This window comes from Alternaria hordeiaustralica, assembly GCF_023758085.1.
Source record: "Alternaria hordeiaustralica strain BMP 2776 chromosome Unknown scaffold_23, whole genome shotgun sequence".
Taxonomy (NCBI): Eukaryota; Fungi; Ascomycota; class Dothideomycetes; order Pleosporales; family Pleosporaceae; genus Alternaria; species Alternaria hordeiaustralica.
Genome location: NW_026056795.1, coordinates 370,287 through 396,261, shown reverse-complemented (window position 1 = coordinate 396,261; position 25,975 = coordinate 370,287). Strand labels below are relative to the sequence as shown.

The 25,975-nt window shown below is 53.9% G+C and overlaps 14 protein-coding genes across 14 annotated transcripts; 8 read left to right on the top strand and 6 right to left on the bottom strand.

Moving 5' to 3' along the window:
• Nucleotides 1–6: 6 nt before the first annotated feature.
• Nucleotides 7–1,188, top strand: J4E84_008769 (uncharacterized protein; the record flags this gene model as incomplete). Its single annotated transcript, XM_049391338.1, has 1 exon — nucleotides 7–1,188. One exon carries the CDS (start codon nucleotides 7–9, stop codon nucleotides 1,186–1,188), a length of 1,182 nt encoding a protein of 393 aa, XP_049241040.1.
• Nucleotides 1,189–1,217: 29 nt separating this feature from the next.
• Nucleotides 1,218–2,360, bottom strand: J4E84_008768 (putative secondary metabolism biosynthetic enzyme; the record flags this gene model as incomplete). Its single annotated transcript, XM_049391337.1, has 3 exons — nucleotides 1,218–1,755; nucleotides 1,829–2,239; nucleotides 2,308–2,360. 3 exons carry the CDS (start codon nucleotides 2,358–2,360, stop codon nucleotides 1,218–1,220), a joined length of 1,002 nt encoding a protein of 333 aa, XP_049241039.1.
• Nucleotides 2,361–2,841: 481 nt separating this feature from the next.
• On the top strand, nucleotides 2,842–4,182 carry J4E84_008767 (uncharacterized protein; the record flags this gene model as incomplete). Its single annotated transcript, XM_049391336.1, has 1 exon — nucleotides 2,842–4,182. One exon carries the CDS (start codon nucleotides 2,842–2,844, stop codon nucleotides 4,180–4,182), a length of 1,341 nt encoding a protein of 446 aa, XP_049241038.1.
• A 433-nt stretch (nucleotides 4,183–4,615) lies between these two features.
• J4E84_008766 (uncharacterized protein) lies at nucleotides 4,616–5,251 on the bottom strand (the record flags this gene model as incomplete). The annotated part of the gene is made up of 2 exons (XM_049391335.1): nucleotides 4,616–5,155; nucleotides 5,222–5,251. The coding sequence occupies 2 exons, from the start codon at nucleotides 5,249–5,251 to the stop codon at nucleotides 4,616–4,618; spliced, it is 570 nt and encodes a 189-aa protein (XP_049241037.1).
• A 491-nt stretch (nucleotides 5,252–5,742) lies between these two features.
• J4E84_008765 (uncharacterized protein) lies at nucleotides 5,743–7,032 on the top strand (the record flags this gene model as incomplete). The annotated part of the gene is made up of 1 exon (XM_049391334.1): nucleotides 5,743–7,032. One exon carries the CDS (start codon nucleotides 5,743–5,745, stop codon nucleotides 7,030–7,032), a length of 1,290 nt encoding a protein of 429 aa, XP_049241036.1.
• An 84-nt stretch (nucleotides 7,033–7,116) lies between these two features.
• Nucleotides 7,117–7,893, bottom strand: J4E84_008764 (uncharacterized protein; the record flags this gene model as incomplete). The annotated part of the gene is made up of 4 exons (XM_049391333.1): nucleotides 7,117–7,391; nucleotides 7,442–7,493; nucleotides 7,544–7,624; nucleotides 7,684–7,893. 4 exons carry the CDS (start codon nucleotides 7,891–7,893, stop codon nucleotides 7,117–7,119), a joined length of 618 nt encoding a protein of 205 aa, XP_049241035.1.
• A 1,544-nt stretch (nucleotides 7,894–9,437) lies between these two features.
• Nucleotides 9,438–11,123, bottom strand: J4E84_008763 (uncharacterized protein; the record flags this gene model as incomplete). The annotated part of the gene is made up of 1 exon (XM_049391332.1): nucleotides 9,438–11,123. The coding sequence occupies one exon, from the start codon at nucleotides 11,121–11,123 to the stop codon at nucleotides 9,438–9,440; it is 1,686 nt and encodes a 561-aa protein (XP_049241034.1).
• A 2,118-nt stretch (nucleotides 11,124–13,241) lies between these two features.
• On the top strand, nucleotides 13,242–13,652 carry J4E84_008762 (uncharacterized protein; the record flags this gene model as incomplete). Its single annotated transcript, XM_049391331.1, has 2 exons — nucleotides 13,242–13,349; nucleotides 13,404–13,652. 2 exons carry the CDS (start codon nucleotides 13,242–13,244, stop codon nucleotides 13,650–13,652), a joined length of 357 nt encoding a protein of 118 aa, XP_049241033.1.
• Nucleotides 13,653–14,076: 424 nt separating this feature from the next.
• On the top strand, nucleotides 14,077–15,521 carry J4E84_008761 (uncharacterized protein; the record flags this gene model as incomplete). The annotated part of the gene is made up of 2 exons (XM_049391330.1): nucleotides 14,077–14,772; nucleotides 14,958–15,521. The coding sequence occupies 2 exons, from the start codon at nucleotides 14,077–14,079 to the stop codon at nucleotides 15,519–15,521; spliced, it is 1,260 nt and encodes a 419-aa protein (XP_049241032.1).
• A 50-nt stretch (nucleotides 15,522–15,571) lies between these two features.
• J4E84_008760 (uncharacterized protein) lies at nucleotides 15,572–16,144 on the bottom strand (the record flags this gene model as incomplete). Its single annotated transcript, XM_049391329.1, has 2 exons — nucleotides 15,572–16,078; nucleotides 16,136–16,144. The coding sequence occupies 2 exons, from the start codon at nucleotides 16,142–16,144 to the stop codon at nucleotides 15,572–15,574; spliced, it is 516 nt and encodes a 171-aa protein (XP_049241031.1).
• Nucleotides 16,145–16,381: 237 nt separating this feature from the next.
• Nucleotides 16,382–18,726, top strand: J4E84_008759 (uncharacterized protein; the record flags this gene model as incomplete). Its single annotated transcript, XM_049391328.1, has 3 exons — nucleotides 16,382–16,715; nucleotides 16,768–18,317; nucleotides 18,370–18,726. The coding sequence occupies 3 exons, from the start codon at nucleotides 16,382–16,384 to the stop codon at nucleotides 18,724–18,726; spliced, it is 2,241 nt and encodes a 746-aa protein (XP_049241030.1).
• A 1,031-nt stretch (nucleotides 18,727–19,757) lies between these two features.
• Nucleotides 19,758–20,684, bottom strand: J4E84_008758 (uncharacterized protein; the record flags this gene model as incomplete). Its single annotated transcript, XM_049391327.1, has 3 exons — nucleotides 19,758–19,831; nucleotides 19,914–20,368; nucleotides 20,422–20,684. 3 exons carry the CDS (start codon nucleotides 20,682–20,684, stop codon nucleotides 19,758–19,760), a joined length of 792 nt encoding a protein of 263 aa, XP_049241029.1.
• A 485-nt stretch (nucleotides 20,685–21,169) lies between these two features.
• On the top strand, nucleotides 21,170–22,968 carry J4E84_008757 (uncharacterized protein; the record flags this gene model as incomplete). The annotated part of the gene is made up of 6 exons (XM_049391326.1): nucleotides 21,170–21,284; nucleotides 21,383–21,728; nucleotides 21,777–21,789; nucleotides 21,839–21,898; nucleotides 21,957–22,691; nucleotides 22,744–22,968. The coding sequence occupies 6 exons, from the start codon at nucleotides 21,170–21,172 to the stop codon at nucleotides 22,966–22,968; spliced, it is 1,494 nt and encodes a 497-aa protein (XP_049241028.1).
• A 540-nt stretch (nucleotides 22,969–23,508) lies between these two features.
• Nucleotides 23,509–25,433, top strand: J4E84_008756 (uncharacterized protein; the record flags this gene model as incomplete). Its single annotated transcript, XM_049391325.1, has 2 exons — nucleotides 23,509–23,829; nucleotides 23,877–25,433. 2 exons carry the CDS (start codon nucleotides 23,509–23,511, stop codon nucleotides 25,431–25,433), a joined length of 1,878 nt encoding a protein of 625 aa, XP_049241027.1.
• Between the last annotated feature and the right edge of the window lie 542 nt (nucleotides 25,434–25,975).

Genomic DNA, 25,975 nt, shown 5'->3' with positions numbered 1-25,975 from the left:
TGCTACATGGGCGCGCAATGCGTAACAGGCGCCGCCGGTCACCCTGGAAGACCGCCCAAGCAGCGTCATGCCGTCGCCTCGCCCAGAGCCCAACGCCCGTCGACGTTGCGAGATGTCAACCACGAAAACGCTCATGCAACTGCGACATCAATGGTTCCCACGCCTACACAAGCGAATGATTCCGCCATGCACCTCCCTTCGCCAAGAGACCCCACTGCTCATGAGCCATTACCAGATTTTTGGGGTGCGACGGGCGACATCTCCGCTTTCTTCGACTCTTATCCCTCTTCGATGGATCAGAGTCCCATGTCGGGGGAAGACAGCGTCTCCCTAGCGGATCAGCTCGGCACTTCATCGCAGTTTCAGGGACTTCCAGGTGCAAACGATGAATTCGACATGATGCTTCGTATGGAAGGAGTTCCTAGCACTGGTCTTGATTCGAACATTCCGCTGCTTAGTTGTGGGGAGATTTCCGACCCAACGCCACTACCGCAATTCTCCACCGCCGCAAGCTCTCTAGTAATGTTCCGAGAGGAGATAGACCAGCGCATCGCGACAATTGACACATACTACTCAAATGCTTCCAAGGTTCAACAGCGTTGCAAGGATGAGGCTGCGGGAAGAGATGTCGAGAATCCAGCAGCTTTACTCCTGACATGCACCAAAGAGTTCACCGGGATTATCCAAAACCTCACGCCAGCGAGGCAGCTACACATGCAGACCGAACATACACTCAACACGGAAACCCTACTCCTAATTCTGTCTAGCTACCTTGCGTTGATGAGACTCTTTGACTCCCTATTCCAGCGCATCCACAAATATCTCTGCCAGGTGTCGCCAGAGTCGTACAAGACCATCAAGGTCAAGTCGGTACTCCGCATCGGCGGTGTCTCTGCGCTTCAAGACATGCCCCTCAAGGCGTATGCCATAGGCATTCTAGACGCAATTCAGGGCCAGGTACAAACACTAGAGTGTTGCATGGGGATTCCAGCAGAATATTGTCTCTCAGGCGAGGCAGTTGCATCATCCACCGCGGCCGCTTCGGGTATCTTCTCCAGTGCGCAACGACTCCGGCTGTTTTGGACCGTTATGGCACAGGAGGATGTCAAGTCACTGCATGGAAGCAGCTCGTACGTAGAGTCGATACGAGCCAGTATCAAGGAGTCAATGACATTTCTTGACGACTAGATCAAGTCGGAATGGGCTATCATTACTATCTAATAGTCATACAAAGGATATACCAGCTTCTGCGCTGAGACTTCCTTACGCTGCAAGACTCCCAGTCCGTCAATGACCTTGGCTAATCCGCCCGGGTTGATCTGCATGGGATGTGGTTTCAATTTTTTAGAGTCGAGCAAGGCGGCGAAGCGCTTGATCCACCCATGAAGCCAGTCATGCAGCTCAGGGTTTGCCTTGCGATAGTATCCTCCTGGTAATTCCAACTCTAATCCGGCCACTTCTAAACCCATGACCCAGCTTGGCTTGACAGCCTTCCTCATTGTGGCCATGAGTTCATCCGGCAGAAGCTCAAAACCGATGTATCTTCCACCACCACGTCCAATAGCCGCGTAGCACTGGCGGATAGACCTCGCTTCGGTCATGATATCTAGTGCATATTCCAGCGAGTTCTTGGTGTATGCTCGTATATCTTCCCCACACGTCGGCGAGTGGTAGTCAAACGCCTTCTCGGCTCCATATTCTTCCACAAGCTTGAAGTTCTTGGGAGAGCAGGTCGTGATGACTCGATAGCCCGACCTACGAAGACGTTAGATCAATCATCATACGCTCACGACACTTCGTAGCGAAAGGGAAACAATGGGTCACTCACATCTTCAACAGCTGCATGGCAAAGGTTCCACTGGCGGTGGATCCACCATAGACCAGAACGAATTTGGGGTCTTTCGTTGGTTCTTCGGGCGTTCCAGACAGCTTCATCTCCCACCAGAGCGCCATACCTACGCTACTGGCCACAGCGCACCCTATTGAAGCCGCCTGTTCCCAAGAGAAGTGGTCGGGAACACGCCACAGGTTGTCAGGCTTCTCCGCGATGTAGTCAGTGAAGGCACCCGACCAGGGTCGTCGAGCCTGGGAGGCCATCTGAGCGCCAGCAACACGGTCGCCAATTTTCAGACTGCCAGAGGTGCTGGCAACAGCGTCGCCAACGCGCACGACCGCACCTGAGAAGTCGCAGCCGTCTACCGTGTTAGGACAATGTATTCGGGCTGGCATCTTGTAATCGCTACAGAGGTAGAGGTACGAAGTCAGTACAGGAATCATACCTATGCACCGCGTACAGCCACGACTTACCAGTGGTTGACCGCCACTGCGCTCACCTTGATGAGAACATGGTCAGATGACATGGTTGGCATGGGCAGGTCAGTGCGGAGGTCAAAGGCCCCGGGGGTCGTGGCTGACTGCACGACAGCCTGCCGCAATGGGGGTAGCGCTGGGAGAGTTGATGTTGCCATTGTCTGGTATTCTGTAGAGAAGCGCAGTCCCAGTATGCCGAGTCACTTGGATTCATGGCGTGCCCAAGATGCAGCTCACTGCTTTTCACTCTGATAGTAAGCTTACTCCATTTCTCTCGGCCCAGGCGGGAAGTACCCTAGAGTGGTAGCTATTGGCGCTGTTCGGAAGTTCGGAAGTTGAATGAGCAGGTTCGGGACTTTCCAGAGCTAGCGAAGTGCATACCAGCAGTTCTCGGGACTTTTGCAGTGCTTGTCAGAAAGCGCGACACCTAGAATGTATGCTCGACCCGTATAATGCACGTAACAGGTGAGCGAAGTCCGTCATCTCAGCCAATTTACTGCCGTGATTAGGTACTAGCTCAACCCCAGTACTATGTCGAAGATGTTTGGCGGCATCGTGTCCACGACCCTCATCCTTGCGTCGTTCTTCTGTCTTTTCACCGCCGCAAACCTGCATCAGCTACCTCTAGGTTCCTCGGAATTTCTCGTTGATGACGACCTGAACCCAAAATGGGACGACGAGTCCTGTACCATTAGCAGGAGCACAGCTTTCGAAGTGCTCGACGGTCCCAACAGCTTTTCATCATCCCCATCTGATCCCATCAACTCGATAAAGATCAACCCACTCATTAATAAGACCAACTGGGAGCAATGGGAATTCGATGGCATGTCCCACACGGGCGTTTCACTCTTGGCGATAATGTTCTCACGCGACTATTCGATGCACTACTTTGGCAGAGGCAACCTACGAGTGGACTTTTTCGCCAACACTGGGGACGGCAAGCATCATAAGCTACTCGAGTACCTCGAGGAGTCCACCATTCTGGACTGCCCTGGCTATACCTACGGCATCTGGAATAGTACGGGGAAATCATACTCATTCTATACCACCAAGGACCTCAAACATTCCAAGCTCGTCTTCGATTCGCCAGGCATACGCGGCACATACAAGCTATCAGCCACCACACCCCCAGTTCACGCCGACGGTTCGACACCAGGTTCAGAGGGCGAGAATGCAGCAGACGCCGCACTACTCTCACCCGACCTCTACTACAGCCAGCCTGTCGCCGGTGGAGAGGTACTCATGGACAGTGTTCTGGGATCTGGACAGAAGCTGTCATTCAGCGGTAGAGGCGGCTCAACCCGTCTCTGGGCTAAAGATGGCTGGCTTCCGTTGACAGAGAGCTGGGTAGCTCTACGTCTCTGGGCAGGGCCCTACACCATCGCCTACTGGCACGTGGTATCACGCGTAGGAGAAGATCTGGGCAAGAAGTTCACCTCGGCCGTTCTTTTCTACAACGACGAGCTTCTGGTAGGGACGCGCGTTGGCAACGTCTCAGAGACTGAGGACTACTTCTTAGACACGTATAACAGCGGTGGTGAATGTGGAGGATCGTATCACGACAACAATACCGGTGGTATCTTTGAGTTTGTGTCGCCGGCTCAAGGCAAGAAGTGGCGGTTCGAGACCCAGCACATGTTGATGTGGTTTGAGCTAGGAATTGGTGAAGGCCTTGGTATGAGTGACTTTGCGGACCGTGTTGTTGGCGGCGAGGTTGGCGGCCCACAGTATGAAGGGCGTGGGTTGACGGAGCAGGCTAAGTTTCCACTGTACATTCCTCAATGGGTTGTTTGGCTCTTGTATGGCGTGGGATTCTTGGGGACGAAGAAGGACTATGCCGTTGACTTTGTCAGGGCCTGGTCTCCGTGGTAAATGTGCGAGGAGACCTTATGACTGGTGATGGACAAGCTATTGCTGTAGATTGGGACAACTTGGTCGTGCGATTCCAGATAGGTTAGGTGGGTACTTAGGTAAATACCGTTAATAGAGTGTCGTAGGACTTCGATGCCATTGTGCTATTTCCTATTGCAACATCAGTGTTCTTGCTGTACCGGGTTGGGACCGGGCACTAGCGTATCTGGTACATCATGATGACGTATTTCGGCGAAATGACGGCCCTCGCTGTAATGACCCCTTACATGATGAGCACCAATGGTCTGGACTCACGAACATGAGTTAGGAGAAAGCTTGACATACCGGAAACTTTGGGTCGCATAGTAAAAAATAGATCATAATCAAGAAGTACGGGATAACAGCTTCGAGTAATTAGACACCTGCGTTTGGGTGAAGGCAACAAAACCTCCCTTCATTTACCATCATCTCTCCCCTTCCAATCATACCAAGCCATGCAATAAACCGCCTGACCCCCTTTCTTCAATCCCATAACCCTCAAAAGCCTCCTCTCTCCATTCAGCATACCGAACCCCCATATCTGTTCCATGACCCACCCCTTGGTCTGATGCACAACAAGATCGAACAAATGTTCCTCCTCACCCTCCTTCCCCTCCCGTAGAAAATCCTTCGTCAACTCCGCATCCAGCGGCTTCCCATCATACCCTGTAGCAGTATCAAGACAGATCATGCGAGTCCGAGCAGAAGACGTGCCGAACAAAGACGAAGAATGGAGTTTTTCTCGTCCGTCTAGCCATCGCGTCTCCGTCTCTTCGCTCAGTCCGGCGATTGCGACGGAGGCGGCTTGGGTGAAGATCATGGTTGGGACGCCGGCTTCGTCGACCGAGTGGGCGATTTTCATGGATAGCGTGGCAAGGCTGATTACTTTGCGGATTATCCATGGGATGCCTTGGAAGACGAAGGCGGGGTCGAGCGAGTCGGATAAGGTTTTGTTCTGCAGTTGTTAACGGTGGTTGGACGGATTGGGGAGACGACTCAGAGAGTGTCTGGAGTGACTTACTAGCAACCAGGAACCTGTGAGGTCATGCATTGTGACTTCTGGAGGGGCGGCCATCTTCGTTTGGGTATGAGCTCGTTCGATTCGACTGGGTCGGTGAAATGAAGAAACTGGCAATAAGAACCAAAAATGGAGAGATTAGAGGTGATACCGAAAGTTCGTCGGCACGTTGGCCATGTCCACAGCGTGAAGGGACTGGCCGGACATGTAAAGTGCCGGTTGCAAAAGTCCCGAATTCGGCAATGCACGACACGCAGCACAACGAACTCAGTAGTGGCGTGTCAGCACCGAATCGGAACTTGCAAAAAAGATCGAAATCAATCGGGTGTACAGCTTAGGTACCGAAGCAGTTTGAGGCCCACCAAATCGTTGCGAAAACAGTACCCGCGGATACGTTGACAGGGCACTTCACTCTGTCAAGCAGAGAAGCAACCAGATTCATCATCTGCTAGTATCACACAGGTCCACAGTACCAACAGAGCAAACACCAAAACAGCGCGCATCAATCTCGCGCAAAACCCACCATGTTCAAATTCTTCAACAACCCCATCCTCGACTTCGAGCTGACCCGCCTCCTCGGCAGCACCTCAGCGGGCGGCTGCGACACAGCCGAGTTTCTAACGGCAGCCAGCAAGATCAAGAAGAACGACCCAGAATCCTGGCACGCGGCGTGGAAAGAACAAGGAGAGCGGGCTGAAGCAATCGCAGAGAATGCTGCTAAGAATGGGCTAAACGCCATGGCGAAGAACGGGTACCTACGCGCGTCGAACTATTTCCGCGCTGCTTCGTACCTGTTTCTCAATGATGATCCGAGGGTTGTGCCGTTGTCGGAGAGGTCGGTTGAGGCGTTTGTAAGAGCGACGGCGTTTATGGATGGGGAGGTTAGGTTAGTGGATGTGCCATATGAGAAGGGTGTCAGTATGCCGGCGTACTTGTACCTCCCTCCTGCAGAGGCGAGACTACCGGGCAAGATACCGCTTCTGCTGTACTTCAGCGGTGCTGATTCTACAAAAGAAGAGTTGCATTTCCTGTTCGGTTACTCAAGCCCGCAGCTGGGCTATGCTGTGCTTCTACTAGAGGGCCCGGGGCAGGGCTTGCTGTTGAAGAAGTCGGGAGTTCCTCTTCGGCCTGACTTTGAGGTCGTCGCAAACAAGGTGTTGGGGTTCATTGAGGATTTGGCTCGATCGCAACCGGAGTTGCAATTGGATCTGGATAGGATCGCTGTTGCGGGTGCTGTCACTGGGGGCTACTTTGCTCTGCGCGCAGCGACCGACGCCCGCGCCAAGGCATGCGTGGCTATTGACCCGTTCTTCAGCATGTTCGATCTTGCGATGACACGAGTGCCACAATCCTTCGTCAGCCTGTGGAAGGGGGGTTGGGTCACCAAGGAAATGTTCAACTTGATCGCAAGTCTGCAGAGCTGGTGGAGTTTCCAGATACGGTGGGAATTAGGCCTAGGTGTGAGTAGCATGGGTGTTGATTCGCCTGGTATGATGCTGCGACGCCTCGAGGACTTCTCTTTGGACACCAAGAAGGATGGAAAGATCTTGGATAGGGTCACGTGTCCTGTACTTCTTACGGGACCGGGTGGGGGTGCCGAGATGTACTCTTCCGCAGAAAGTGGGGCAGTCAAAATCCACAAGCTACTCACCAAGGTGCCGGAAGGAAATAAGGAACTCTGGACTCCGGCGGAGCCAGCAGATGGCGGGTTGTCGGCTAGTATTGGAGCCTGGCCTTTGTTAGCCCAGAGAAGCTTCTTGTTCCTAGACAAGCATTTTGCGATCAACCGGAAGATAGTATCGGAAAGCAAGTGATTTACTGAACAACGTTGGCGTCTTATAATAGGTGAAATCCGATAAGACTTGTTTCTATTGCGTTCCCGTACTCAGTACTCGCATCTACTCTTTCGCTCCGTGCACAAACAGTCTCTTGCCTTGCACTTCCTGGAACTTCTTCTCGCCGGGCTCGCCTGCGCGTCCACCGAAGACCAGCTGACCCCTAAGCTTCCACTCTAGGGGAATGCTCCATTCCTGAGCAGCCTTTTGGTCGATGATGGGGTTGTAGTGTTGAAGGTTGGCACCAAGGCCCTCGGCCTCCAAGGCGACCCAGAGAGCGTATTGGTGCATGGCGTTCGTGTGTTCAGACCAATCGCCAAAGTGGTGGGCATAGAGAGCTACGATGGATGTGAGCAAGAGAGCTAGGTGGATAATCGAGATCACTTACGGAAGGCCTTGCGGAGACCCTCAACTGGCTCAGGGTCTTCGTAGCAGAGGATCTGAGGGGTTCTTGTTAGATGGTGTCTGATAATACGATACTTGCACTTACTGTTCCCTTCGCCGCCTTGAATCCTCCAATCTTCTGCTCAGTCTTGGGGAATTGCTCCTCAGGAGTGAGGGGTTTCAGGACCTAGTCTGTGTTAGGTACGACATTCTACACCTCGCATGGAGTCCTCCAGATGTACGAACCTCAAGGACGAAGTCCCAGAACTTCTCATGGTCGTTGTTCAGAAGAACGACCAGACGGGTGCTCTGAGAGTTGAAAGATGAAGGGACATGAAGAAGAGCCTTCTCAGCAATATCAGTGATCTGCTTGTCGGAGATGGGCGACTCCTTGTTGAGCTGGTAGTATGTGCGACGCTCAATGACAGCGTCGAAGAAAGACTTTTGGGTAGACATGGTGCGCGATGTAGTTGGAGAGGCTGGATGGATGCGAAGAGCAGATGTTGGAGATGGAGAGAGCAGCGACGATGCGCTTTTGTATCCACCGCCGACCCACGCACGATGCCTAGCGGCGCGGAGGCTATTTCTCACAACCTGCGCCATCGACTCGGATAGGTATAGTGGCGTAGATGTTACAGACGCGTCGTGACTATGGTAGGTCGGCAGTTTCAAAGCAGGCACCACATGCTGCAATAACAAGGCGAGGAATAGGCCCGTTATCAGACCTGTCAACAGCGAGCGCGGGGCAAAGGTAGGCATGACGTGATCACAACAACGGGACTCCGGAGTTAATGCCAATGCTGAGAAAGCTGCTTGATCATGATAACTTTTTGACTCCTGACGATCGCCCTTACAGTAGAATCTGTAGCTAACGGTACGCCGGGTACGGGAGTCCGTGGTACCGGAGGATTTTCAATCGATCAGTCAGCCGCGCTTGGCGATGCGCATCGATTCCGCGCGTGGGGCTTCAGTTAGATCGTGGCCCTCGTCCAAATCGAAGACCTTCTACAACATCTCCTGAACATTCCGCGTCTGGCTACATCTTTCATAGCCAAAATCAAGGTAGGATGACAAAGTCGTCTTCTTCATTTATATAGAGAGGCGAGACACTGGTTGGATAGATCTGCTGTCACGCAAGTATCTAGGCACAGCACTGCATAGCTATCGACACACGGCTGTGAAATCTTGCTTCGAACTTACAAATTGGCTTTTACGGATTGGTACCGGGGTACTATATTTTCACTAACAAATTATGCGCATGAGCATGGAACTAGACGTTGTTGAAGATTACTAGGCCGTGGTTTTGACGCCGAGGCAGAGGCGCAGAGAAGAAAAAGCACCTGCTGTGACAGCAACATGCCACGGAACCCAACTAATGAATCTACCTAGTGCAAAGAGCTCCGAAATTGATTGTAATTCATGCCTTGGAAAGAACCCGCTGCGAGCCATAGCAATTCAATAAACGTCTCACTTATACTTGGCAGAACGGAGCTAGCAATGCACGCGTTTTAGGGATTCATAATAGTAGCGACAAGTCTTACATGCAGTTCCTGGCACGTGATGGGAAAGGACATGTTTCAACTCCTCGCCATACTCCAAGATACGTCCAGCTCCTCAAGAAGATCCAAGGTAGTAAGGGGCGAAGGTAGGCGCAGGGCCAAGGCAATGCGTACTATTGCAACGAAAGAAAAAAAGACCGTTCTCCATACTCCGGTACAATGATAAAACAAGCAAATCGCACAAGGGGGAATCATCGCTGTATGCTGCAAAGAGAGCCACACCCACTGGGCATGATAGCCCTGGACACCCCGCGCCAGTACCCATGCCCGTGCGTTAATGAAGCCAAATACAACCCAAACGACTCAACACCTTGCCATGATTGAAAGGACAGGATATAGTGGCAACAATAAATGAAGACCGAACATGCAAACGCTCCTCGATGAGCACCCTCAACTCCTCAATCATGACTCATAATGGCATAACAAATGTCTGTTGTGTCTCTAGCGCCCCATCATGTAAGTGGAATAGCCTGAGAAGCCGTTCCCAGCACCACTGGACGCAAGAGGCTGGCGCATAGCACCTGCCATGTCGTTGTGGCCCATACCAAAACCACCATTAGAGTACATGCCAAAGCCAGAGCTGTTGTTTGAGTGTACTGTGGTGGACAAGCCTGGAGGTACTGACAAGCCAGGCGGTGGGCCGGTAGCCGTGGAAAAGCCAGGCGGGCCTGCGGCACTGCTACCGAACCCCGAAAGAGGCGTGGAAGGGGCAATGGCAGACTGCGGGCCCATGACGGAATTCTGGCCACTACGTACGCCCAAGGGATTCTTAGAGAAGCTTAGTCGGATGCCGCCCTTGACGCTGTTGTGGAGCATGTATCCATAGAGCTCATTCAGAGCCTTGGTAGCAAAGGATGTGTCTTCGAATTCGACAAAACACATGGGTCCATTCTGCTTGGTGCGGAAACAGAGTCGCTTGTACCCACGTTGCTTGGAGAAGACAGCTTTGAGCTCATCTTCTGACGTGTCCATGGGAAGATTGCCCACGTAAAGAGTGTTGCATGGTGGGTTTTGATCAGCGGGGTTTACTGGGGGATAAGTGGGCCGCGCGAAATGCTGCGTATACTGCTGGTAGCCTGTATTGGGTCCGCTGCTCAGTGCGGAGGGAATGCTATGTGGTGACAAGGCAGACAAGGCTGGGCCGGGCGACTGCATGTTGGATCCAGAACGCGGAGAAGCAAAGTTGGATAGAGGCGGGGACGTGGCATTCGTCACGCCGTTTGTGTTTAGAGAAAGAGATCCGAAGCGCTGGATGGGAATGGAAGGGGTATGGGGGTTGGTAGCGCGACGCTGCATGCTGGAATGCATTGGCGGGCCACCCGTGGCATATCCAATTGACTCGTTAAGCAGGCCATCGTCGTCGTCGGCGTCTTCATTGATGACCGACTTGCCCAGATTGCGGCTCGTGAAGGAGGCGTTGACGGGGGATGTCGGCGAGAATAGGTTGGTGACCGGGAACTCTCCGTTGCCAAGACCTGGGGTCCCGTTGGGTGGGGACATGTTCTCCATGTTTTGGAAGGTGCCGTTGTATCGCGATGACTGCCGGGCGTTGATTGTCGCGCCGGTCATGGCGCTTGTGCCAGACGGCTGTCGCGCAGGCGTGCTGTCGACCGTGTTGCGGCGCGAGCCGATTGCGCCAGGCGATGCGTCCTGCGTTAGCTCGACGACCAGCGTCGCATCGTTGGTTGCATTGCGCTTTCCGTCGAGGAGGTGACGCGCTTCTTTTGCGCCGTCGAGCGTCTGGAAATGCGCAATGGCAGATGCGAAACCCTTGTCGTCGGCATGTCTGGACGGCGGGAGCATCTCGCAGTCGATCAGGTCCTTGGCGAACAGCAGGATGTTGCGCACGGCGTCGCGATCGCTGCTGCTCGGGAGTTTGCGCAACAGGATGGAGTAGCGCGCGTGGTTCGCGGGGCTCTTGTCGAGGGGCCTGCGCTCTCCGACGGCTCCCGGCATGGCGTACATGTGCGGTGCGAAGACGTCGGCCGTCATGGTGTTGTGCGATGCAAAGGGCTTGGGCGGCGACGACGAGGTGGAGCTGCTGTGGGAGCCGTGAGAGCCGTGGGGGAAGGGGCTGTTGGACAGGTTCGAGGGGCTTGTGCTGCTGGGACTCGGCCGGGCGGCCATGGCGGCCTTTGTCTTGACGGCGGTGCGGCGGGTGTGGCTGCGACAAAGGACGCGGCGGCGCAGAAGAATTGCGCGTCGGCGGCGGTCAAGATGGCGACGATGGTGAGGATGGCGGCAGTGATGGTGTTGGCGACGGCGGCAGCGGCAGCGGGTCCTGGGCAGGTGGTGGGTGTCGGGGGCAGTGGGAGTGGCAGGCAGGGCACGGCGGTCGAGGGCGTGAGCGTGGGCGGGCGGCGGGCCTGGGCGATGCGCGCTGTCGAGGCTCTGGCACACTCCAGCGTCAAGCCAATGGGCGGCAGGGCAGGAATCGCAGCCAGCGGGGGATGCAATGCAGCAGAGGCGGAAGGGCGATAGCGGCAGCCTAGCACTTCATCATTCAAGGCAGAGGCAGTGGGCAGGCGCAGGCAATGGGGCGGCTGTGGGAGAGGAGGAGAAGCGGCAGAAGTGCAAGTGAAACCCTCAGGATAGCGTTGACGGGGGCGCGACTGCCCACTTGGTGATGCGCCCAGGGAAGGCGCGTCGGAGCTAATTTGATTACTGTGCGAGTCCTGGATTCGCCCGTCACACAGGTACCCCATCTCGACCACTTGACGACGCGCTGCGCTACACCAGCCTGCTCGATTCCCACGGCGGGACTCGTCGCGTTGGGCTGCTTGCCGTCTTGTTGGCCCTCCGGCTCTTAGCGGCCTCGAGTATAGCCAGGGCTGACTTTAGCCTCTCCCCCATCGTCGTCGCGGCCTGGGCGAGAGAGATCGGCCCCAAGATGCACCGCTTGATCCACGGAACTATCGTTCATCCACGGGCCCCTATCTGCGGGCCAGCAACCAAGGCACGCTGACATTGCACGTCCGGTGTGCTGAGCCCAACCCATCGTCACCCGTCCAAGCTGCTTATCCGTCCCATCGTCTATCAGGCAGACATGCACCATCGGCCTTTTCTGCCAATCACTGTGCCTTGCGCCTAGACTCGGCATGCCGGTACACACCCCGGGCCAAAAGCAAGTTTCGTCGAGTACAGTCAGTCTGTCCTCTTCTACGCCCTCCATGGCACATGCTCAGCGCCGCTGCCCAAGGGTCTGAAGAAACCCATCCTGTGCACCTGTGAGAGGTGCGGAGGCGTTCATTCGCCCATTGCTTCGGCCATGTACCATGCTTCTTTACGGCCTTTGTCCAATCATACCTGTGCTCACCCGTCTTTTTCCTACGCTATCCTTCTGCCCCTCATTCCCTGGCCCCACGAGACATGTCAATGGGTTACGATCGATTGTCATGTAATTCCACACACATTTGTTGAAGTAATCTGTGGCTTCGGTCTAATGGCCGTCGCAATGCAAGGCAGAAAGAGTCCAGTATCGCGTGTTGTGGGGAACGTTCCAAAGCCTTGATTAACGTTCGACTAGACTATCACAGCGATTGGCCTAACTGCCTGGGTCCGCGCGACCTGCAACGTAGGAACAAGCTCCAGCTGTGAACGCCGTTAGGAATCTCACCTGTCGGATCGTGGCTAGGATACGCTAAACTTCAGTTGTAGGAATGGTAGTCTCTGAAGCAACAGTTCGCATTCGCTTAGAACGGCATGCCTTATGGTAGGTTGAGTAGCCAATCATCACTGCGTAGACGACGCCACTATTGCCATACGTCACCGTCTTGCGGCCGTAAGTCATACATATCGACCGCACCAGGTCAATCTGCTCAACCCATCTGGCGTGTTAACACTACCGAAAGCGAGAATACAATACTGCAAACGCCGCATCCTACTGCAGGTATCCACAAAAGGGCATTATTGCGATACGTACGTCAGACTGTGTGATAGCACTCGACGTAGTATAAAGGTGAGCTCAAGGCCACGATGAAAGAATCATCATCTTTTTGGATTTCAGTACTACAGACACGACTTGAACGCTTCAAACACTCAACTCAAACTCCTCTCACCATGTGTTGCAGAAAGAACCGTCAGAGATACTTCGAACAACAAGCGCTGTATTCGCCACCTGCGCGAGGCTGTTGTGGACAACGTCGAGCACTATTTCAGACAAGCGCCCAAAACACTTCCAACTTCTCCGATCGACCTACCATGGTAAGCTTACAATGCACAAGCTGCACGAGACAACTGACTGACATGACCAAGGCTGGTCTCCTTGCCATCAGTCTCGGCCTTGGTGCCGAGAAGCTGGGACGTACCATATCCGAGAAAAGACTCGATCGCAAGGAGAAGAAGGCTATTGCTGTATGTTTCGATCTTGAAACGTTTGTCATGATGTTAGCTGACCGACTCTTATAGCAACATGAAGCAATTTATGGCTCTTCATCATCGGCGCCACCGCCGCCAATCACAACTCGAGAGCAGAATAGCAGGACGGAAAAGAAACGAGAGGAGGCTCAGCGCGCACTGGATGAAGCTCGTCGAGAGTCACCAAGTGCGCCACAGTACGAGAGGAGACGTCGAAGTATGGAGACAGAGAGGGTCAGTAGTGAGGAACCGCCGCCAAGTTACGATGATGCAGTACGTCACGATGGAAAGCGTTCTTGACTTGTCCATATCTGCAGTGGACATGTATTCTATACGATACTGATGTAAATGTGGGTTGACATGATGATTCCAAGGTTCATCCTTTTTTGTAACTATCTTTAATTAGCGAAAATTTTTCTGTTATTCATGAGATCAACGCAGCTCTTGTCACCTGAAAAGTCTTGCTAGCAAGTTCAGAAGCGTCAGTAGATTCCAGTGATCATATCGTACACCAGGGAGTCGAGGAGGGTCATGATGCTCATTCGTGCCAAGACACTAGTGCACGTAGCGCGTCACTAGAATTTCCTGCGAGCTCCTCATTTCTCTGCATTCCAACCTACCACACCCACCACTAAACTTCTTTACGTGTACACGACTTCCCTTCTTGTTTCTTTCATCTCCAACCCATGCCTGCGCCAATGCGGTAGCCTCCCAAATCTTCAACATGCCTCCTCGGTTACGGTGTCAAAATTTCTCAACACCGGTCACCCCATCGCAGGTCACTCAGTGCTTAGCTGCACGGCCACAGGTCGCCTGGAGCCCATCACGGCATTCGCGACATTTCTCACAGACACCATGTCCACAAATCACATTACGGCGGCGGAAATTTTATGAGTGGCTCAATGGGCCGGGGCGACAGCTCAAGGAACCTATACCCGACTCCACAAACTACCTAGGAGCCTACGACAAGTACGGCAACCTTGTACGCGCTGGCCCTGGATGGCGGAGAGATGGGGGTGCGAAGGCTGCTGCCTCGACTGAGGCAGAGAAAGCCGGAGCCGAGGCCAAGGCAGAGGAGACGACAGAAAAGGCCACACCTGCAGGACAGGAGAGCCTGGATGCACTAGATGCTGCCATTCAGTCTGGTGCAGCTGAGGAGAAGGATACCAAGAAGCCGAAAGAAGCGGACGACGACAGCAAGCTTCCGCCTGAGACGGCAGAGGACTTGCGGCCCTTTCCCCTCAATCAGTGGTTCCGTAGCCAGCCAGTATTGAGCGAAGACCTCCGGGAAGCAATCTGGCGGAGAGTCAAGAAAGATGGGGCGACAGTATCGCTCGCCAGTGTCGAGTTCGGCGTCAGCAATGAACGCGTCGGCGCTGTTGTGCGACTGAAGCAAATGGAGAAAGAGTGGATAGCGCAGGTATGTTCTCCCATTTCCATCAATTCCCCCACAACACGACATGATGAGCTTCTTAAAAATCGATTAGTCTTTAAGACATCCACATGGTTACAAAACTTAAGTCATGCTCTTGCTGAACGTCGTCGGCTTGTTCTTTGAAACAACGGAAACACACTGTATTACAATTGCTAATCCAATGTGTGCAGGGTAAAACACTCGCGCTCCCTTACTCCAAGGCTGTTCTTTCCATGCTTCCAACAACCCCACACATCGATACCTCGCTCCCTGGGAACAAGAACAAACGTCCTATCACGCACGAGCCCATCAACGACCTCGCGGTACATCCCGCGACACGCCAGCAGCTCTTTGTGCCTGTTGCTGAGTCTCGGCAATTCACGCGTGAAGATGCTGGCAAGGCTTTTGACAACACGCTGTTGCCGGCCGACGCACGCATTCCTCATCCAGAACTTGTGCAGGCTGAGCGTGAATTGCAGTCTGGACTTTCGTTCGAGGAGCGCAAGAAGCTTGCCGAGCAGCGATTCGAGCAAGAGCAAGCAAAGAAGAGGCAAGAAGAGAAGCGCAAGGAAGAGGAGCTTAGGGCCATGAAAGTGGTGCCACAGCGGAGGTGGGATTTCGTCTTCAAGGACGTCAGCGTAGAGGCTGCAGGCAGAGACGGCAGAGGCGCCGCGGCTGCTGGATGGCGGTATGGTGTGCCGCACCAGGACCGCAAACGAGGCATCCCGAAGATCCCTACGCGGGTTGAAGCCTAAATTTATGTATAATGCTGTATATATAATACATGATGATCTGACGCTGGCCTTTACCGGTACTGCATCTTCTGGCCACCTCGCTTCTCCATCTTGGCCTGTCTCTTGCTTGCTTGCGGCTGGGGCACACCGGCTGCATCCTGGTATCCACCCCTCATGCCCGTGTATGTGGTGTAAGCGGAATAGGCACTGTAGACAGGGATCACAATCCACAAAAGCCAGGCGTAGTCTCCCACAATAGCAGCCATGACAATGCAGCCATACGTCCAATAGACGACATCCCACATGTACTCAGTCAGGCCCTTGGCATCGAGGTCTTCGCCAGGTCGCTTGACGGCGCCATCGGCATCGAGGGTGGGGCGCGAGAGGCGCTCGAAGTACAGCTGGATGAGCAGTTGCGGAGCCGAGAGGAGTAGATAGACGATCAATGACTTGCGTGACAGTGAGGCGCGGAAGACGAGGGCACGCAGGAGCCACCAGAGGCCGTGGACGGCGAGGGTGATGTAGAGGGTCTGGTTGAGGCGCTGGGCATTGGAAGCCGCGAGCGTCTTGGTGGCTTTCTACGGGGGCTGTCAGTGACGGGTGCGTGGCAGTGGGCGGCGGGCGGGCGGGCGTACCTTGGCCATGGTGAAGGTGCGATGTGGCTGTGACTGGCTGGACGTGTGCAGAGAAACGTCGTGCGTCTCTAGGCGGGACATTGTTTTGTTACATGTCTTGGCACTCGTAGCGCGTAAACCTACACCTTGACCGCGTCCACCCGCCTGCCCGCAACATCACCACCGCCGCCGCTCCAGCCAACGCCGCCCCGACTATGAGCGCATTACCTTGAGTCTCCGCCCTGTCTCCGCCGCCGCCCAGCAAGCATGTCAGCACCCCCAGGCGTAAATGCCCAGCTGCGCCAGATCGTATACTACCACCTCGACAACGGCTTCGCTGAAAACGCCCTGTTCTTTGCCGGCCGCCTGCACGCCCTCGACCCCCGCAGCCACGATGCCGCGCACCTACTTGCCCTGTGCAACCTCCGTCTGGGAAGATACAAGCAAGCCCTGGACGATGCGCGGGCCAAGGGCAACCACACCCAGCATCTAGGATGCGCCTACGTCTTTGCCCAGGCCTGTCTCGCCCTCGGCCGCTACGAGCAGGGAGCCCAGGCGCTGGAGAAGATGCGCAGCTCCTGGGCGGGGCGCAACCACTGGAGTGAGTATTGATACGAGTAAACACTGGTGACTTGTATTGACAATCGTCATAGACAAGCATTCCGAGACCTCACGACGCCATGTACCCGACGCCGCCGCCTGCTACTGCATGCTGGGAAAGCTGTACGCAGCCCACGGCGACTCCAAAAAGGCCATTGAACACTTTGTCGCCGCGCTCAAGATCAACTCCTTCATGTGGGATGCCTTCACCGGTCTCTGCGATATTGGCGCCGTCGTCCGCCCTCACAACATCTTCAAAATCACGCCCGACATGCTCCCTCCCGCCTCCTCATATAACCTCCAGCCTAGGATGAATGGCCGCAGCACGCAGCCGCCTTCATACAACGACGTCGAAAACCCCTTTGTCAACGGCCAAAACGTACACGACGAGCACGCCATGATGGGTGAGGCTGGCGGCCCAGTTCAAATGCGCCCCATAACATCAAGAGCCCGTACCAAGACGAACCCAGAGAGTGATCAAACGGACATTCCGCGGCCCGTATACCAGAACGGACATAAGAGAACCGTATCTGGCCATTCTCTGCAGCAGCCACAGCCCCACTCACAAGCACCGCAGCAACCTCACTCCCAATCACAACAACAATCGCAACCCTTCGATCCTACAGCAGCTCCCCCACGGCGCAGTGTGCGGCTGCTGAACTCCATCACTCAGATTCGGCCTTCAAGTAGCAGACCAGGCGGCACCTCAAGCAGAGACCTCGAGTCAAAAGAGCGGCGCGAGCTACGAAAAGCAAGGGCGGCAGCTCCCAAGCCACGCTCAGGTACAGGCTCGACTGTGGGCAGAGTTGTTAGTGGCAACAGGAAACCGCATGTCGACAATTCTGAGCCCTCAAAGCCGGAGAGACCACGGAGCGTGGCGGAGACGACTGTCGCACCGCCCCCAAGAATGGGTCCGCCCGCAGATACTTCACGGGACCGAGATGTCTTGAGCTGGCTCCTGGACCTGCTCCTCAAGATAGCTTCTGGATACAGGCATCTGAGTCGCTATGATGCATCAAAGGCACTTGAGGCATTTGGACTCGTGCCCAAGTCACAGCGAGAAACACCTTGGGTCCTGGCGCAGATCGGCAAGGCCCACTATGAGCGCACCCATTACACAGACGCAGCCAGCACGTTTCGAAAGATACGAGAACTGGCACCTGCTTCCTCAGAGCATATGGAAGTATATTCCAATACGCTCTGGCAGCTCAGGGACGAGGTGGCCTTGGGTCATCTTGCACACACGCTGATGGATCAAGATCGTCTCTCTCCACAAGCTTGGTGTGCACTGGGTAATGCAAGCTCTATAAACGGGCAACATGATGAAGCCGTCAAATGCTTCGCTCGAGCTACCCAGTTGGATCCAAAGTTCGCCTATGCTTTCACCCTCCAAGGTCATGAGCATGTCGCAAATGAGGAGTTTGATAAAGCCATGGCGGCTTATCGCAACGCCATCAGTGCCGATAACAGGCACTACAACGGTTGGTACGGTCTTGGAAACGTCTACGAGCGTCTGGGCAAGTACGAGGTGGCTGAAAAGCACTATCGGGCCGCGGCGGAGATCAACCAGAATAACGCCATGCTCCTTGTTCGGATAGGCTTGGTAAGTAATCATTGCCCTTATTTGTCTGTCGAATACTAACATGAGTACGCAGGTTCTGGATCGCATGAAGAAGACTGAACCCGCATTGCTGCAGTTCGAAAACGCGATCAAGATCGAACCACGCTCCGTTATGGCACGCTTCCGCAAATCGCAAGTCCTGCTGAAGTTGAACGCGCCGCAAGAGGCCCTACACGAGCTTCTCTACCTGAAAGACGCTGCTCCAGACGATCCCAACATACATTTCCTGCTAGGTAGGTGTTACAAGAAGTTGCGAGACCGCGCGAGCGCCATCCGCCACCTCACGATAGCCATGAATCTGGACCCGAAGAGCCACGGCGTCATCAAGGAAGTCATGGAAAGTATCGATCAAGAAGACGATGGCGCGTGGAGCAGCGAAGACGAACATTAACGTTGCTACTCCTGTCGCTTTTTTGAACAAAACCCTTTGTCACGAACCGCGTAACTCAATACCCGAAATGACTTCTTTATCCCTACGACAACGCAGCTATCATCTTCATCTTCATCAGCCTTGTCTTTTAGCGCATACCCCTTTCTAGGTTTCCACGTTTGCCTTTTTCTTCTCTTTCTCTATACCCATCATCATGGACTTGGACTTTGCATCATGGGCGCATTGGGGGAGGGGCGTAGCAAAAACGCAGCCATAACTTGATGGCTTTTGGCATATTATGCATTTTGGAAAGGCGTTGCGGTGCTTTGTTTTGCTGGCATTGACGCTGCCCAGTTGGGCTGGCGCAGCGAAGGGGATCACATTGGCGTAGTTTGTAACGACGACGACTACGAATGACCAATACCCTGGATGACCACTACTGCCTTTTGCGCAGACTCATCGTCTAGTCTTTCGCAAAGAAAGGCGAGATGGAGATTTGCGACTTGTACTATATATCAAAATGCATTGGGATATCCTTACCTCTACACACATGTTCATCTATCTCAAGACTTGGCATGGAATAACCTTTCTTCCCTTTCTCTTCACCTCACTCTAGTTCAAAACAGCAACCAATCTCCCACCACTGACCTCCCGTCGCCTCATCCGATCTAACCCCGCATTTACCCCTTCCAACCCCTCAACCGTACCCACAACCTCCGGCGGTACCAACATTCCCTTGGCCAGCAGCCGTTCGCACCACGCACTGAGCGCCTCGCCCACTTGTGGCACTTCGTGATAAAGCTTAATCGGCACACTGTGCAGCGCAACGTCTTTCGGTACGTCATCCTTTGGTAGACCCGTCAAGCCCACGAGATGAGATCGCTGCGCCGTAGAAACGGGGGTATGCGGTGTTGACGGCGGAGTCGGCAGTATGGCCTGTGATGACGGTGGAACAGTAGGATGAGCAAGAGCGCTCATCAAGTGCACCGCTGTTTCTCTACCCAGCGTGTCGAAGCCAAAGCGCGCGTCTGTCTTCCCAGTATAGGCGCGGATTACTTCCACCGCTCTTCCTGCGTCGTGCGCGTCAACGAGATAATCCGGTCGCGCTGCTTCCGAGGCCAGAAGTCTGGAACCGTGTTTTGCGGCATCGACAACTGCTATGACTTTCACCCCGGCTAATCGTGCTATCTGCATCGTGACGAACGCACACACCGATCCCGCGCCCCAGATAACCAGGTTATCTCCGGCTTTGATACGTTCTTTGGCGCCAATACTATGGAAACATTCTTGTCGTATATCACTCGGTATATCCTCCTGATCCAGACTCCGTACAATACCGAAAATGTCAGGCCCGTTCTCAATGTCGGAGAAATCGAGGCCGAGACATATCCCTAGTGTGAGGGCGGCGGAGACAAAAGCTACGCCTAGGATACTGCCGGAATTAAGGGTGATGTTCGGTGGTAGACGGATGGTGTTGAAAGTGGATGCGATGCTGTAGTGTTGGTAGGCGGCTTTGCGTGGGTCGCGGTAGTCGGTTGAAGGGACGAGGACGCGGTCGCCTTTTTTGATGCGAGACGAGGTTCTTGTTGGGGTGAGGAGGACTGTGCCGCTGTATTCGCGGCCGGATATATAGGGGAGGGTTGGGATGCCGAAGTTGTAGTCGCTGGAGGGTTGTTAGTGGATATGTGGGTATGGGGCTGGGTGGTCGGTTCGTACGGTGCTTTCCAGTCGATTGGGTTGAGGCCTGCAGCTTGCACTTTTACTAGGAGTTCGCTGTCGTGTTGGATGCTTGGGAGAGGGTGGTCGGTCGAGACGTTGTATGGTTGACGTATTGCATGTAGCTTCAATGCTGATTGTACCGTGGGAAGCGTCTCTTCTTTGCCCTTTGGCTGGACCTGTTCGATTGTTTTACGTCTTTTCGATATGGTCTCTTTTGAAGACGCTGCTGTGATACTACGAGTTCGCTTGACGTGCAACATCATGAAGATTGACATTCAGGTTGCTCAGGGTGTGTGCCTCTGGCGTTGGTGGCAGATCGATTCTCCTTCAATGCGACTCCTCAACTGGCTTCTGATCGCCAACTTTCGGGTTTCTGTTTGCGACCTCTCCGGGAATACGCATTTAGATTACTCAAGTAGGTTAGATGCGATCTGCAAGTTTACAACAAGGACTTTCTAGGTGCGCGAATAACTGTTGTCATTGTGGGTTAAGATGGCACAATACGCATAGTCGGCATGCTATCAATTTACCCCCTCAACTTACCGTCGCGTAGCGTAGATAGAAGGGCCTACATCGGAGACAAACAAATAGTGATACCTCGGAGTTGACGTGATGACGCATCCCGCAGATACCTAAGCGATTGCGTTTGAGAGCGCTCAAAGCACATCATCCGACCTCCAGAACCACGACCTTTCTTCCGCACGATACCATTCGATACTTTGCGAAACAATCATTGATTCCTACCATGGCGAAGCGAAACCGAGAGAATGGTGTTGCAAATTCGAAGAATGCAAGGCGAAAGACTGATGCGACACCGAAAGGCAAGAAGAAGCTGATCATCAATGCCTTCGTTGAGATGTGTAAGTTCACGTGACGCCCCCTCATAAAGCCAATCTACATGGAAGAGCAGCAAGTCGATCGAGCAACTTGCCATCAGCTAACAATTAACCTCCAATAGGCAGTGGCCATCAGTCACCAGGCCTGTGGAGACATCCTGATGACCATTCACATGAGTTCAACAACATCGAGCACTGGGTAGAGCTTGCGAAGCTGCTTGAAAATGCCAAAATTCATGGTATCTTCGTAGCCGACGTGCTCGGTGGATATGATGTCTACAATGGCAATCTTGATGCTGCAAAAATCTCAGGCGCGCAATGGCCAGTCAATGAGCCTTTGGCCATTGTGAGTGCCATGGCAGCAGTCACCAAGAGCATCGGATTCGGCGTGACTGTCTCGACAACATACGAACAGCCGTACCACCTTGCTCGGAGATTATCGACGGTCGATCATCTTTCGAAAGGAAGGTTAGACATCTGTTGTTCTTATCTGGCTCAGGGACTGACTTGATCTAGACTGGGCTGGAATGTGAGGCAATGTGCTTCTTCGATCGCTGCATGGATAATAACCTTTACAGATTGTAACCAGCTATCTTGACTCGGCTGCGCGTAACATGGGTATGAAGGAGCAACTGCCGGTCAGTGTTTCGTGTACCTCGGCTTGGCTTGGCTGGAGACTTTGCTGATACACTTCAGCATGACGAGCGCTATGCGCAGGCTGAGGAATATGTGAAGGTCATGTATAAGCTGCTAGAGTCTTCTTGGAGAGACGATGCAGTCGTACTAGACCGGAAGAATGGCGTATACACGGTACCCGATCGGGTGCGCGAGATCAACCACGAGGGAAAGTACTTCAACGTCCCGGGCCCTCACATATGCCAGCCAAGCCCGCAACGTACGCCTCTCATCCTCCAGGCGGGAGCGTCGAAGGCAGGAAAGACCTTTGCAGCACAAAATGCGGAAGCAATATTTGTCTCCGCCCATGCGCCCGAGGTCTGTGCGAAGAACATCGCAGAAATCCGACACATTGCCTCTTCGCAGTTCGGTCGGGAAGGGAAGAACATCAAGTTTCTTGCCCTTGTGACACCCATCATCGGCCAAACCGAAGAAGAGGCCCATGCTAAGCTTGCCAATTACCGCAAATATGCGTCCTTGGAAGGAGCGTTGTCGCTGTTCTGTGGTTGGACTGGCATTGATCTCGGAAAATACGGAGACGATGAGGAATTGCGTCACGTCGAGAGCAACGCTGTGCGATCTACTGTCGAAGGCTACGCTCGGTTCTCTCCTGGAACTTCCAAATGGACGAAGCATACGGTCGCGGAGCACGTAAGCATCGGTGGAAACGGTCCCATTCTTGTTGGGACTCCTTCCCAAGTCGCGGATGGGTTGCAAGTCTGGATTGACGAGGCCGACGTTGACGGTTTCAACATGGTGAGTCGTGTCCCGGTTATTGTGGTAGTATTGAGTCTGATGCATGAGCCAGGCATACGCCGTCTTTCCACAGTCGTTTGTGGACATGATTGAGCTGTTGCTTCCCGAGCTCAAGAAGCGGGGTTTGTTCTGGGACGATTATGCTGTACCTGGTGGCACGTATCGCGAAAACTTCTATGCGAAGAAGGGACAGAAAGGGCCGCTTGAGGAGCACGTGGCATCGACGTATCGGTGGAAGGCGGGAGTCGATGCTAAGGACCACGTCATTCCGGAGTGAAAAGCAAATGCAATTAAGCAAGCTAAGATGTCGTGTATTTGAACAAAATCAAATGCTCTCAGAGATTCGATACGTCCTAAGATCTGGTATACGTGACCGAGATGCCATATCAGTATGCGTCAGCTTGGAGATGTGCATTGCAACGCGATCTTGCTTTGGGTCGCATCCTGCAATGGGGAACGACGCCGGCGATGCCTTCTTGGGCGTCGCAAATTTGTCCTAGTTGCTGTCTCTCTCTCTCTCTCGAGCGCAGGGTCGCGTCAGTACAGGGGAGCGAGCACGACAACCACCGCGATTGCTGCGAGCCGATTTCGTCAGCAAGCGGAGAAAAGACGTGATTGCCCTTCTGCCCGACCGGCGGCTCTGCAGGCCGGGAAAAGATAGCGCATCTAACAGCGTCTTACGGCATCGGTGCTTGAGAGCAAAGTTGGTGATAGCGAGGCAGCTTACCTCGGGGCTTTAAAGTCGTCATGGGTAGAGACATGCGTCCGACGAGAGGGCATCATTCCAGGGACAGCGAGGACACCCATCGCTTACATAATGACGCCAAGCCCAATCTCATCAACCGCGGCCAATCTAACGGCTTCGGGGCAAGAGTCAACACCATCGCGACGCGTCGCACAGCTCGCAGAACATCTCGCGTCAGCAGAGGGCACCAAACAAGATGCATCTCACGCTGCCTTGACAACTTCCTACCCCGTTTCGAAGCTGCAGTTGAGCCCAACGCAGTACATCGATCATGTACGAAGCCTTCGCGTCACTGTCATCGGTGCCGGTCTAGCTGGTATCAATGCAGGTATTCTTCTGCCAGCGAAAGTGCCGGGCATCGACTTGACCATCTTTGAGAAGAACGACGATGTTGTAAGTGCACGCAAGAGTTGTGGGAGAATTGCACTAACAACGCGCAGAGTGGCACGTGGCTTGAGAACGTGTACCCCGGAGTACGATGTGACATTCCATCTCATGTCTATCAAGCGACATACTTGCCCAACACGCAATGGTCTGAGATTTTCGCGCGAGGCGCTGAGATCCGTGACTATTGGCAGGCGCAGGCTAAGAAGCACAACGTCTACAAGTATGTCAGACTTCGGCACCGCGTCGACGCGGCGGAATGGGATGATGCACACTCCAAATGGCGGGTGACGGTGCGTAACCTCAAAGATGACACCACATCGACGGAGACCTTCGATTTCGTCATCACCGCCATTGGCCGGTTCAACTCTTGGAAGCTACCTGATTATCCGGGCTTGAACGACTACCAAGGCCATCTAAGACACACGTCGAACTGGGACGTTTCGTTCGATCCGACGGGCAAGAGAGTCGCTGTCATTGGGAACGGCGCAAGTGGTATTCAGGTCGTGCCAAATCTACAACCCATTGCAAAACACATCACTCACTTCGTTCGCAATCCAACATGGATCGCGACATCGTGGGCAGGCGATGAGCGGACTTTCGAGCCACAGCCATACTCGCAGGAACAGCGCAAGGCTCTGGAAGATCCTGGACTGTATCTGGCCTTCAGAAAAGATCTCGAAGATCGATACTGGAGACGATTTCGAGCCATGATTCGTGGATCGACTGAGAACCAAGGCATGCGAGAGCAGTTTATTGACGTCATGAAGAAGCGGGTAGCGCAAAAGCCCGAATTGCTCGATGGATTGATACCAGACTTCGCCCCGCATTGCAGACGACTCACACCGGGCCCTGGCTACTTGGAGTCTCTCACCGAAGCGAACGTGGAGCTCGTCAAGTCGCCTATCAAGCGTTTCACACCTTTGGGCATTGAAACGACCGATGGCAGGACTTTCGAATTTGATGCGATATTTTGCGCGACCGGTGCCAACACCGATCTCGTTCCACCGTTTTCGATCAAGGCGCGTGGAGAGGACCTCCACGAAGCATGGAAGCCCGGAGGTAAATGGGGCTTTCCATACACGTACTTAGGGTTGGCCACGCCTGGTTTTCCCAACCTATTCTTCCTAGCCGGTCCGCATGCTACCGGCCCTTCGGGCACAGTGCCACATGGTGTAGAGACGTCACTCACTTACTTCGCCAAAGTACTCCGCAAAGTCTCTTCACAAGGACTCAAGTCCCTAACACCATCGAAAGAGGCAACAGATGACTTTGTCGACTACTGTGACGCTTTCTTCCCGACCACAGTCTTGACCGACAAGTGTTCGTCTTGGAACAATGGCGGAATTCCTGGACAGCGTATTCACGGCTTATGGCCTGGTTCAGCTGCACACTTTACCATAGCTAGACGGGAGCCCCGATGGGAAGATTGGGAGTACGAACGCGAACACAAGGGCAACCGCTTCGCCTATTTTGGGAATGGGTACACTGAGGCAGAGCTCGATGAATCGACTGACTTGACCTCATATCTCAAGGCGCCTGGCCAGGAAGTAGATTTGAGGGATCTTCATGAGCGCTGGTGGGATGTGCCGGGTGCAGCGAGGAAACCATAGATACTCGTATCGAGCTGTTCGAATAGATGAGTGCATACTCGCTCCCCTGCAGACAATCTGCTCGCAAATTGGCCTGCTCCAAAAGGTTCGTGGTTCCTCGCTACAAGTCGCACTCTTTTCGAATGTCACATCTTGCACTGTGGTTCACAATCTTGGATGAAGATTGCGTGACCACGCTACTGTCCTTAACGCGGTTTCGTCAGTGTTCACTAGGCCTTATTTCGTACCCACGCCGACCGTTGAGGATGACTGCCCCATATCGCATCGTCAAGTACCTTGGAGATGGCGTGCTATCCCATCATCATGCCGTGTCCGAGGTACGACCGGGACAGCATACCGTCAGGCCTCTCGCTGCATCTGGAGCTTTTCCGATGAATCTGGGACGATGTTTTGGGAATACCGGAGACGCGGCTCACGAATTGCACAGGCTTTGTATCGAGTGGAGCTCGGTACCTTCGTGTGCCGAGTATGCAGCTGTAGAGCGCGTTGTACTAACGCAGTGTGGCATGAAGCGTTGTCGCGACGTGAAGTCGCTATATCAA